Source organism: Sander lucioperca, chromosome 17 (genome assembly GCF_008315115.2).
Source record: "Sander lucioperca isolate FBNREF2018 chromosome 17, SLUC_FBN_1.2, whole genome shotgun sequence".
NCBI classification, from domain to species: domain Eukaryota; kingdom Metazoa; phylum Chordata; class Actinopteri; order Perciformes; family Percidae; genus Sander; species Sander lucioperca.
In genome coordinates this window covers 9,361,320-9,373,720 of record NC_050189.1, presented here as the reverse complement: position 1 = coordinate 9,373,720, position 12,401 = coordinate 9,361,320, and the positions used below count along the sequence as shown (strand labels likewise).

The following is a 12,401-nucleotide window of genomic DNA, read 5'->3' as shown; positions in this document are numbered from 1 at the left end:
CTTGTTGATTAAAACATTATTATCAATCCACTGTTTCTGCTTGTGTGATTTGAGATGCTTTTGCCAACATTTTGTAATATATGCCTACTCATATATTTGGCATTTGTTTAACAGCTAATGTGAATATAGGCTACTTTGATTTATTAATCAAGACATTATTTAGAGGTGTCACGATTCTCCAAATCCACGATTCAATTTGATTTAAACTTTTTTTTTTTCCAACAGTGACGGCAATGCTACAATAAGAGCCACTAGATGGCAGAAGGGTACTTTGCAACAACATTTTTGAGTTTTTCAAAATTAATGAAACGCAATTGAAAGCACCATTAGTTTACCGAGATCCCCGTGAAGGCACCATGGCCCGTTGGAGACCACATGCTTTACCTTTGTTGTCTGTTTCCATAACTCTACAAAATGTTGCCACACGGTGTCTTTAGGGAAGCAGGAGGATATTTCATTTCAGTTGTTTCTCCGTTATCTCCATCGCCGGCAGTGGCCACGGTGTCTGGAAAAGTCAAGCTGCAGGCTACTGGTAAGCTAACGTTAGCCTGCGTCTTTAGCTGCATGCTACCTGCCGGTAAGCTAGCTGTGCTTTTTTTGGGGGTGGCGAAGAGAAAAGAAATACTGGAGAAGTCGCTGAAAAACATTTTAAATTTAATTTCAAATTATTAGTACCCATAGAAATCAAAATGATACACTGATAAAACATACAATATGTGATAACATTGTAGCTTTATGCAACTGTACACTCAACATTGTTACTATGTATTTGTTGTAACGTCTATTGGTCGTTGTAAAGTAGGCTAGGCCTACTATTTGTTATGGATAAAGGAAAAACTGTTGCGTTACTCTGAACAAGCGCGCGCGCACACACACACACACACACACACACACACACACACACACACACACACACACACACACACACACACACACACACACACACATACACTTGCGACCCAGCAGGGGGGAGTTGACTTTCACATCAGCAGTTTAAAAAAAAAAAGTTTTAAAAGTTTTGAGAGAGACAGAGAGCATGTGTGTGTGAGAGAGAGAGAGAGAGAGAGAGAGAGAGAGAGAGAGAGTATTTTGGTAAAAACAGAAAGCAGGACACAACGTTAACCGACGGCAACCATCATCAATCAGAGTTTGAAGACATCGCTGCTGGCAAAGACGACAGGAACAGAGAGAGAGAGAGAGGGTAGCATCAGGATAAAGGGATGTATGCTAAAAGAGAACGAGTTAAATATAAAAAAAAATGGGGGAGAGAGAGGGAGACGGGTGATGTTTTTAGCCTCTTTTAGTGGAGATGGGGGAACAGAGGAAGAGAGATGATGAGCGAGAGACATTAGAAGTGATGAAGAGAGAGAGTTGTGTTTTTGGCCTCTTTAACTGTTTAAAAAGGAATTAGGACAATGACTAGTCACCTTCAGACCTTCTCTCTCTCTCTCTCTCTCTCTCTCTCTCTCTCTCTCTCTCTCTCTCTCTCACTTAATCTCTCTTTTTATGTCTCTCTTTTCTCTTCTCTTAGTTCCCAGTCAAACCAAATGTGGCACAACGAAATTTACTTGTGCAAACCAACAAAAGCAGTCGCTAGTTGTAAAAAACAACTAGCGACAACTTTAGCAACTTTAGGCCATCAGGGGAAAAGCTGAGCGCGGCGGTCATATTTGTAAGCGTTTGAGAGAGCGGCTAGCTGCTTCCCCAGCTTACAGTCTTTATGGTAAGCTAAGCTAACGGACAGACATGACAATGATGTTGGTTTTCTCAACTCATTTTTGGAAAGAAAGTGAGGGTATTTCCCAAAATGTTAAACAAGTTGTTTAACATTTAAGTTTAGTCAAGAGATATATTGGTATTTGTCTCTGCAAACTGTGCCTCTCTTGGGCAGTTAAGACTCAAGCAAAGTCATACGAAATGAAATGGTGCGACACAGTGAAAATAATAGATTCCTTAAATTAGGACTCTCTGGCTCTCAGTTCCTTCAAAGGTCGGCACAAGTCAAGCGGTGTAAAGTCACTCAACGGGGCTAATTTGCGTCTCAAAGTTCACCAAAGCTGGATTCAACACAGAACTGCGAGTGAATCCACTAATGGTGCCAATTTCATTTAAATTAATTGATTTAAGCCAGAGATTTTACCATTACAAATACTGCTGTGCCCTTAATGAAGTCTATCTCTGTCTCCTCATCCCTCCATCTTTCCTTTTTTCCTCTTCTCTCATTGTCTTTATCCCTCATTCATTTCTCTCTTCCTCCCTCTCTGTCTCTCCCTCTCTCTCTCCCCCATCCTCTAAAGTCTGTTCTTTCTGGATGAGCAGGTTTTATGAGCGGCGTGATAAAGAGAAGGGGGGATGAAGGGCAGAGAGGGAAGGAGAGGTGGAGGACAGAGGGGGACGTAGGGAAAAGAAAGCGATGGGGACAGAAAAGAGTGGAAACAGGAATGAGCTTGGTCTTTATTACACCATACTTGATATTGCCCAAGAACATTTTTTTTATGGCATAAAATGTCTGTCCCTTTTTTTTGTCTCAAGGTTTATTTCGGATTTTAAACTTTGGTGCCGATTCGTTAAAAAAAAAAAAAAAAAAAAAAGCCCAAAAAATACGGAATGCAGGAAAACATGGAGGAGTATACGTAAATGAAGTCTTAATATGACTGATTGTCTTTTTTAATGGAACAAATGTTGTCAAAATGGACACAAAGACACATAAGAAGATGTGAAGAGCATTGGCTAATGAGACCGACAGTCTTGTGAAAGATTATATTGGTTTTAAATATCTTAAGCAAATCCTGACTTGAGTAGGCCTACAGTCAAAGAAATTCTAGCGCCCATTGGAAACTGCGTCTAAAAAGTCTGCATTGGCTTCTACACCAAAAGACATGAAGTACTTTGTGTTTATTGATAATTAGCAAATGTACACACTAAACTAACCAACAAGTCCTCCAAACCATACGACGTTATGCGTCATTTGTTCCTAACCCTGTAATACGACGCACAAGAGCATTTAATAAAATAACGCCCCTAACGATGCAGAAATACGACCTCATATCTAAACCAGAGAACGTCAGTCATGGTTTTGAACGTAAAGGTCGCAATTTTAAACACGTCTTTTTCGTTGTGAAATGGCCAGACCTTCCTCCACAGCGCTGCGTAGGAGGGTCTGGCCAGTCCACACAGCATTCAAGACTGGGAGAAAAACGTGCTCTGGTTTATTGGCATTTCTTTAAACCAATCACAATCGACTTCGGCGGCGCTAAGCGCTAGACGGAGCCACGGTGCCTCTGCAAAATAGCCTCGGGAAGGAACTTGTTTTGGTGGAACGTGTACATTCAAAAGTTGTTTTAGTCGTGCAACAGAAAACTCAGATTGGACAGATAGTCTAGCTAGCTGTCTGGATTTACCCTGCAGAGATCTGAGGAGCAGTTAACCATAGTCCTCATGAATCCACCTGGGTTTTAGAATGCCACCACAAAGAAAGCGGAAGGTGACGGACATCCGGCCGAAATTAGGGATATCTGGCGGAATATCTGGAAAATGAAAACGTCGTCGATATATAGACTATGTAAAAGATGGTGGTTTGGGTTAAAATCAGAACAAGACGTTCGTTAAGTTAAAAACAACTCACTGCTTACATTTAGTTTCAAACGGGACTCATACCCCACTCTCCTGGGTGAAAGTCCTGTTTTTGTTTGACCAATCCACCACCCCAACCTACATCCTTCCATCAGCCTGATCTCACAGAAAAAACGTGAAATGACCACAACCTCTTAAAACCGCATCATGTGGTGGCACCACGGAAACTATAGGGATTAGGCAACAAATGTACTTGGTTACGTTTAGAAAAAGATCATGGTTTGGGTTGAAATAAGTATCTTTGTTACGTAACTTAAGTTATGTTTGTGACGTAAGTTAGGGTTAGCGTAAGTTAAAATTAGTCAACATTGACTTTTGGTTTCACACGGGACACGTACAGCGTTCTCCTGGTTGAAAGTTTGCTTGACCCATCCCTCTTTGTGCAGACTTTGGGATACTAATTGACTTTCCATTGGCATTGGTTCTGAGGTGCCGGCATGGCATTTTCACAGTCTACGTGTTGCCACCACCACGTAATGCGGTGTTAAGAGATCATGGTCGTTTCATGTATTTCTGTGAGATCATGTTGGCCTAAGTACAGCCTCACAGAGCCGCGAGCATGGCTGTAGATGCTTAGTGTTATTATTCATATTTTGAGCAATAAATGAAAACATTTATTACATGTGTTTGCCAAATTTGTGAAAAGAAACGTAGCCTGATAAAACCTTCTCTAACGCACACTCTCTAACCAATCACAATCTGGTATTCTCTGTGGCCACAGCTAACAACTCTTCACTATCGACAAAACCATTTCCCATCCCATTTAAGTGTAAAACAAGAGGAGATTTGTATTTGATATTCAGCGTGTCCAGTGTGTTGTAATTTAGTTGATGATTGTTTAAAAAAAAAAAAAAAAAAGCTAGTATGAACACGAAGCGTTGCTGTCACTCCGTCCGGCCCAGAGACGCTCGCTCTGCAGTTTGACACTTGGTAATTGTGTTGTTGAATTAGATTATTAAAGAACACAACTTGAGCCGCCGTCGTCAACATCATCGCTGGAGGAGCCGAGGATGATGGGAAAAGACACACACACACATACACGCACACACACACACACACACACACACACACACACACACACACACACACACACACACACGTCATCTAAGAATTACTGTATATCATCACAAACTTGCTTACATGCACGCAATGTCATCTGCTGCCCACACACACACACACACACACACACACACACACACACACACACACACACACACACACACACACACACACACTGTAATGAAAGCTGCGGGCTATTGTGTTTGAGATGGATGGTTTGACTTTAAGCTTGTATAAATAAAAGTTAAATAAATCCTGATGGCCTCTAGTGATGGCTCAGATACAGCTGTGTGTGTGTGTGTGTGTGTGTGTGTGTGTGTGATGTTTGTGTTTGCACAAACACTTTGGACAAGAACTGATGTGTTTGTGTGTGTGTGTGTGTGTGTGTGTGTGTGTGTGTGTGTGTGTGAAAGACAAGAGTTTGAAAAGACACACACTCACTCACACAGCCCACGGCTCTTTTCTCATTCATGTTTTTGTCCCAAAGTGAAATTAAAAAAGACAATCATAAAAAGCCAGCAGACCAATGTCACCCAACCCTGCAGTCTAAAATATTCTCCCTCTTTCCTTTTCTACCCCCTCTTTTTATTCTTTTTCCGATTTTTGTACGGCGTCAGGATTATGTAATATCTTGCGGATCCAGATATGACATAATCCTGACGTTATATTTTTGTTCCATATTTAATTACTTCCTCCATTTTTTCTATTTCTACTATTTTCATTTCCTTGTCTCAACTGTCTTTCTTTTTTTCTCTCCTCTTTACTTCCGATTGATTTGGTGATTTGCAACTGCAGGTCTTGGTCTTTGCCCTGGGTCGAAGATGTCCCGGCATCCATCTTAAAACCGAGCGAAGTCTTTTTAAAGATCTAGACTGCATATAAAAGAGGTTTCAACTGTATTCAAATGAGTATATTTCAACATGAAGCAGATCCAACAAGTCCTCTAAACTAAACAACAAAACAGGTTGTTAGCTGTTTCCTTACAAAACTGCACATAGGAGCATTTACTGATTTAATGCCACTGTCGGCAGTCCTAACCTTAGATCCTGTTAGCACTTGGTTTGAAACTGTGTCTTGGATCTCAAGTAGACCGCGCTAAATACAAGTGTAAACGACCACCAAGAAGCATTGTGATCCGATCACTCAAACCTCTTGCCGAGGTAGCCTGGGACACATTTGACCACATACTGTATCTTTTGTAGTCTAAACGCTAGAGCTGGGCGATATGGAGAAAATCAAATATCCCCATATTTTTGACCAAATACCTCGATGTCGATATTGTGGCGATATTGCAGGGTTGACAATTGGTGCTTTCACAAAATATGCACACAATGAGATTTTTGATAAATAATCATCAGTTATGTCAATATAATAACTATGTGGGTAAAGGCAAATAATGGAACAGCTAGAACAGTCTGGCGTGTTCAGAAAATGACATCACTCTACTGTAATGCAGCCTTTAAAACCAGGAATAGACAACACTTGTGTCATATCAGGATATTACGATATCCAAAATTTAAGACGATATCTAGCCTCATATATCGATATCGACATAATATCCATATGTTGCCCAGCCCTACCAAACGTTAATGCGTCCTGATCAGGGGATGATGCATAGACTGCTTACTAAGTGAAGCCAAAACTTCTCGATCGCCCCCTGGTGGCTGGCTGCCGTATAGGTCATAAACCTTGCCCCCTCCATGTTAAGGCCTGGACACACCGAGCCGATAATCGGCCGTCGGACAGTCTGGCGAGGTCAGTGACTCGAGTCTGTTCGGTGTGTTCCGTGCCGTCGTCCGTCCGAGGGGCCGTCGTCCTTCATTTTGGCCGATTTGACATGTATAATCGGCGGGGCGAGCACTGCCGGCAGTCGGACTCAAATGACCCATGTGATTGGTAGAGTGCTAACCCGGAAACGGGGAGCGGAATGAGCGTGACTAGAGTCTCTCAAAATCTGACGAAAATATTTGTCGATCTGAAATGAAGACAGATTCAGCAACTGCACGGCCTATTTCTCGCTTAAAGTGTTTTTAGAAACATGTTTCGGTGAACTATTTTAGTACAATATGAGATCGTATTCTGAACAAGCCGCCGTGACAGTCTGTCTTTGAATTTCCGGAGAAACAAGACCCACGTGACGCGTTCGTCCAATCAGCTGCCGGTTTTAATTTTTGGGGCGACAATACAGATTAACGCCGCCTGCTGTTATGGAGACGTATTACGTCTCGTCGCTTTGGTGTGTTCTGAGGCACTTTTTTGACCAATTTGGGGAGACTGATCAGCCCAAATGCCTTTACTGACGACGTTTGGCCGTCGGCTCTGTGTGCCTGGGCCTTAAGTGGATGGACATACTGCTATTTGTTATTTTAGTAGTATTATTTTCCACTTTTAAGTAATTTTTTTATCTCCAATTGTTTGTGTTGTAGAGACAAAGAAGCTAAAACACTGACAATAAGTCATGATGAAAATCATTATAATGGGGTTTTAGTTCCCAATGTAGTAGATTGACAGCCCCAGCAGGAAACATTCACACAATTCATTTATTCTTTCATTTTAGATTCATTTGGAGGATTCAAGGCTGTTCTTTGGTTGGTTACAACATTTTGGTAGTTTTTGGAAACACATCAAGAAAAACAGTAAATGTGTGGTGGTTGAGTTACAAGAAAACAGTTTCTTAAGCTTGTAAACAGCATTGTCAAACTTTACTGTTATCTTCTTTTATTCAGTTTGAGTCCAGGTAACTTTCCTCGAACATACATCATTGTCAAGTGACACGGTACATCCTGCAGCTGCCCTGGGAGTTTCTTCTCACTCACAGATGACATTATTTCCCTTCCCTGCTGTCGTTCATGTGGTTTTCAGAAGTAAAAGAGCGATAAAGAGAGATAAAAAAGGAAAAAAAGGATTTGAACATTAAGTCCTGTCATTTCCATTAAAACACTGAATGGCTACTGTAAAGCATTTCCCACACTGCATTTTTCTCCACCAGTTCCTTTTAACCATAGCTAAATGAAATGCTAAAAAAAAAGTTTTGGTTATTCCTAAAATATTTACTTGTTGACTATAAAAATAAACTATAGTGCTTCGGAAACTCTGCAGTCAGTTATTGTACTGCTCATCAAATGTAGCTTGGGCTAGCCTGAGCCCTGGTATGATCCAACAGATTAAATGAAATGATGAAAATATGCTAGTAGCTCTGTGACGCGCGTCCCCTATTTTCCACAGGGCGCGCTGGCGCTGAGTTCTGGATGCGCGACGGCCCCCGCGAGCAATCCCAGCCATTCAAGTCAATGCTTGATATTCCACCAGCCGCGTCACGGCGCGTCCCAGAAGCGTGCGTGAAGCGGCTCTCCGCTCCGCTAAAGATATGTCCCAGGTCTATTTTCACGTGAGCCGTGGGCCGTTCGGAGTGTCCAGTCATTTTACCAAAAGATACCCCCCAATATGTCTCCTCTACAACACCACGGACGACGAGAGATTCATCTTGGAGGTGGAAAAACATGATAGACATCACAGATCCTTTTTTATAAAGACAACGCCAGAAAAGAGAAGGCATGGAGTTTAACCGCAGGAGTGCTTGGAGTGGACGGTAGATACTAGCTTAATAAACACGTGATTGTTCAGTAAAGTGCAAAGTAGAGACAGAGAGTTGGGCAGCAAGACGCTCCGCTTCTGAGACGCTCCTGGTGTGGTATGGCGCATGGCGGAGGACGGAACAAAACCGGAACGCAGCCGGGAGCACCCAGTGGAAAATCAGGTTAGACACAGCGGTGCTTTGAGCTAAATGCTAACGTCAGCATGCTAACATGCCCTGTGCTGTGACAATGATAAAACGCTGATGTTTACCGTGTTCACCATCATAGTTTTAGCATGCTAAGATTTGCCAATAAGTACTTAACTAAATTAAACGCCCAACAAGGTTGTTTTTTAGGTATTTGATCATAAACCAAAATATTGGGGAAAAGAAATTGAAAATTGAACCAGGTGATGGCACTGAATGAAAAGTTAAGGAAACACCAAAGGTATTACCATTCATCCTGAGGTGAACATTAATGGGTATAGCAATCCATCCAATAGTTGTTGAGGTATTTTCCTTAAAAGCACAAATATCCAGCTGCTGGTGGCGCTAGAGGGAAGCTCAGGGAATCAACAAAGTCAGTAGGCTTCATCCTCAGAGGACAATGAATGTCTGTACGAAATGACATCTGAATCCATCCAGTAGTTGTTATAATAATAATAATAATAATATTAGTCTGGACCAAAGTGGTGGACCAGTGTTGCCATCCATAGATCTGTGCCTCTAGCATCACTAAAGTTAAGATAAGATAAGCCTTTATTGTCTCCTATAGGAGAAATTCATCTTTGGCATTCGAGAGGAACGAAATGGCGACACATCGCGCACAAACGCACAAGAAACATAGTACAGTTAACCTACATAGAAACATAATCATACATTATCTCATCCAATGCTTCAATGAACATCTAATAAACCTCACACAACATCCCCTACCTTTCCTCACAATCACAGAAGAACAGAAGAGAACCCACAGCATGTCCTCCCCCTCGTATTGCATGATTTGCAAATGATTGCACATTTCCCGTTAACTCATGCTGTGGTCAATAACTTCTGTATTGCACAATGCCCAATTGCATAATACCATATCAAATATAACAGCATATATTGCACCAGTACCCTATCAGTACATCCTATAACCATAATGGTAAGTACCAAAAATATTATTTAGTAGTATTAGTCACACATCCATCACTGCAGCCAATATACACACACATCTTATTTCTTACTACGTACTACTGTATACCTGTTAAGCTTGCAGTTTGGTAACCTGTACCTTCTGCCTGAAGGCATCAGCTCATACTCACTATACAGGACATGATTTGGGTCGTGGGTGATGTTGAGACCCTGTTTCCGCACCGCCTCCTCGAAGAGCTCCTGAAGAGGAGTAAGTTTCTGTCTAAATCAACGAAAAAAATGGATATAATCTTTTCCACCGTTTTGTTTTCAGGACTCAACCAACGATGTGTCCGAACTGTCCAGTTTCCAAACATTGTGATTGCCCAGAGAGGTGTGACATCATCCATGCAGATGAAGGTATGTCTTTTATCTGCAGCTCTACCAGCACAGAAACATGACATGCAGCACAGGTTTTTTAATGGGCTGTAAAACGGCCTTTTGTGTAGAACATCGGACTCTTCCTCTGTCTCTCTCGTGAGGGATGGAGAGCATTTTGCAGACAAGTTTTTCCACTTTTGTCCTCTCCCTCTCTTGTCACCTGTTCTTCCACCGCCATCTCTCCATCTGTCCTCCTCTTCCTCCTCTCCTCACATATCCCTTTTCAGTCTCCTCTTCCTCTCTTTCTCACTCTCCACGTCCAAAAGTCCAAGTTCATACCGGTCATTATAATCCCGCTGAGGGATATTCACCTCCGCTAAGAGCTCATCTCTCTCTGTCTCTTTCTCTGTCTCTCTCGGAGTCCAGCTTCAGTTTGATTATTATTAGTCCTGAGAGACAAATGATTGCCTCTCTCTATTCCTTCTTAACTTTTTATTTCATCTTCAGTGCTCCACCTTTATTCTTTGACCCCTCATTCCTCCTCCACTTGGGTTTTTTTTTCTACTTTTCCTCTTAAACTCTTATGTTTGTACTTTAGTTTTCCCCTACATTTTCATGATTATACATACCTTTTTACTGACGGAACATTTTGAATGCAGGACTTTTACTGTAACAGAGTATTTTCACAATGTGGTATTAGTATTTTTACTGCAGTAAAAGGATCTGAATACTTCCTCCACAACTGACTGAATGTGGAGTTGTGAAAGAAACTATTTCGAAATATTGAGCCTGGATTTTTACCTTATTCACATGTTGTATGTTAAATCATCCAGATTATTTACACAGATTTTAAATTCTCCTGCTTTTTAAAAAATGTTTTCTTTCCCCTTCTCGTCGTCTTTTTTCACTCTGTGCGTCTTGCTCGCTTTTTTCCCCTCTTTCATTCAGCCAGGGTTTCTCAGTGTAATGAGATTACACGGGATTATAAAATCCCGTCTGTCTGTAATCCACACCGCTCAATCCCATTTCACTGTTTAAACACACACACACACACACACACACACACACACACACACACACAGAGCGGTAATTAATTCTCTCTGCTGCTACATGATGATCTCTTTTCTTATTCGTTTATAGTCTTTTTTTCTTTTAATCCTTTTTTTTCTTTTGTGATATAAATTATCACCACATCCTCCATCCTTCCTAAATTCCTGTGTCCTCCTTCTTCTTCTTCTTTCTTTATTTCTTTCTCATTTGAATTAAATCCCTCTTTCCTTCCCACTCACTTCCTTCCTCACTTCCCCACCTACAGTCTGGCGATTTGTTTACTGATCAGCGGTCAGTGTGTGAAGAACATGAGTCCGTCTCGCCACCAGAGCTCGCATGTGAGCCACTACTGGACACACAGGGACACACACACACACACACACACACACACACACACACACACACACACACACACACACACACACACACACACACGCACAGAGGGGTTGAGATGCTCGACCAAAAAGAAGAAAAATAAAAACTTCCCGTTTGCGACTCAAACAGCTCGTGAGAAAGTTTATGAAACAGCAGAACGAGAGATCTGACCGATACCCTACACACACACACACACACACACACACACACACACACACACACACACACACACACACACACACACACACACACACACACACACACACACACACACACACACACACACACACACACACCAACGGGGTGTAATAAAGTCCTCCCCCTCATTCTCCGCCAATCACACTTTCAGTCCTACAAGGAGACTTCTCTGATTGGCCCAGTCAGCTGTCAGTCATGTGTGAAGAAGGCGGGGCCAGGACAGGGGCTGACCTGGAGTCTGATCCAGTCGCTTTTACGCACAGACCGGACAGTCCGCTTACCAACCACGGATAAAAAGAGTGAGAGTGTATTGTGGATAGACGGAGTGGAAGTAGACAGGAGGGAAATTAGGAAGAGGGAAGAAGAGGAAAAAGTGACAGGAAAACAAGCAGAAAACACGCACGAGTGTATTCTCAACTGGGAAGAGAGAGAAGAAGAAAGTGTGTAAGTGTGTGTGAAAGGGAGAGACAGAAGGAGAGAGTGTGTGTTCGCCTTCACCACTCTCCACTTCTTCAAACACCACCACCACCACCACCTACATGTCGCTCCCCGGCTCCCCTCCGCTCCTCTCGCCGGGCTCGGGCGCCCCAACTCCGGCCGGCCTCTACCGCTCGGTCCCGGACGCGCTCCACACCTCCGTCGCCACCACCGGCACCTCCAGTCCGGGGAACACCAACTCCCACGTTCACTCCCACTCCTTGTCCCCGTCTCCGCGGCTTACCAGCAGCATGCTCAGCGCTTTCCTGCCCGGACCAGGGGGCGCACTGGCCGGACTGGGCAACGGCGGCGCCGCGCCGCTCGTGTCCGGAGGCGGTGCCGCTCTGGGTTCTCTCGGCGGGCTCGGTTCGTTAAACACGGCCGGCTTGACCCCCGGTTCCCCCGGCTTGGCGCAGGCTTCGTCCAGCCCGGGGCTTTGCAGCGAGTGCAAACTGGTGGAGGTGCACGGCGTGAAGGTGGCCAGCTTCGGCGTGGACGGCCAGGAGCTCATCTGCCTGCCGCAGGTGTTCGACCTCTT

At 43.1% G+C, this 12,401-nt stretch overlaps 1 protein-coding gene and 1 long non-coding RNA gene across 2 annotated transcripts in view; both read left to right on the top strand.

The window, feature by feature from the left end:
* Positions 1-279: 279 nt before the first annotated feature.
* LOC118493557 lies at positions 280-11,199 on the top strand. The gene is made up of 3 exons (XR_004895510.1): positions 280-532; positions 9,717-9,802; positions 11,079-11,199. It is a non-coding gene; the product is annotated as an uncharacterized LOC118493557 (long non-coding RNA).
* Positions 11,200-11,438: 239 nt separating this feature from the next.
* dachb (dachshund b) overlaps positions 11,439-12,401 on the top strand; it is a 101,815-nt gene continuing 100,852 nt past the window's right edge. Inside the window, exon 1 of the mRNA XM_031304037.2 lies at positions 11,439-12,401. This exon is cut by the window's right edge and continues 195 nt beyond it. Coding sequence (XP_031159897.1) covers positions 11,926-12,401 — 476 coding nt within the window. The 5' untranslated portion in view covers positions 11,439-11,925.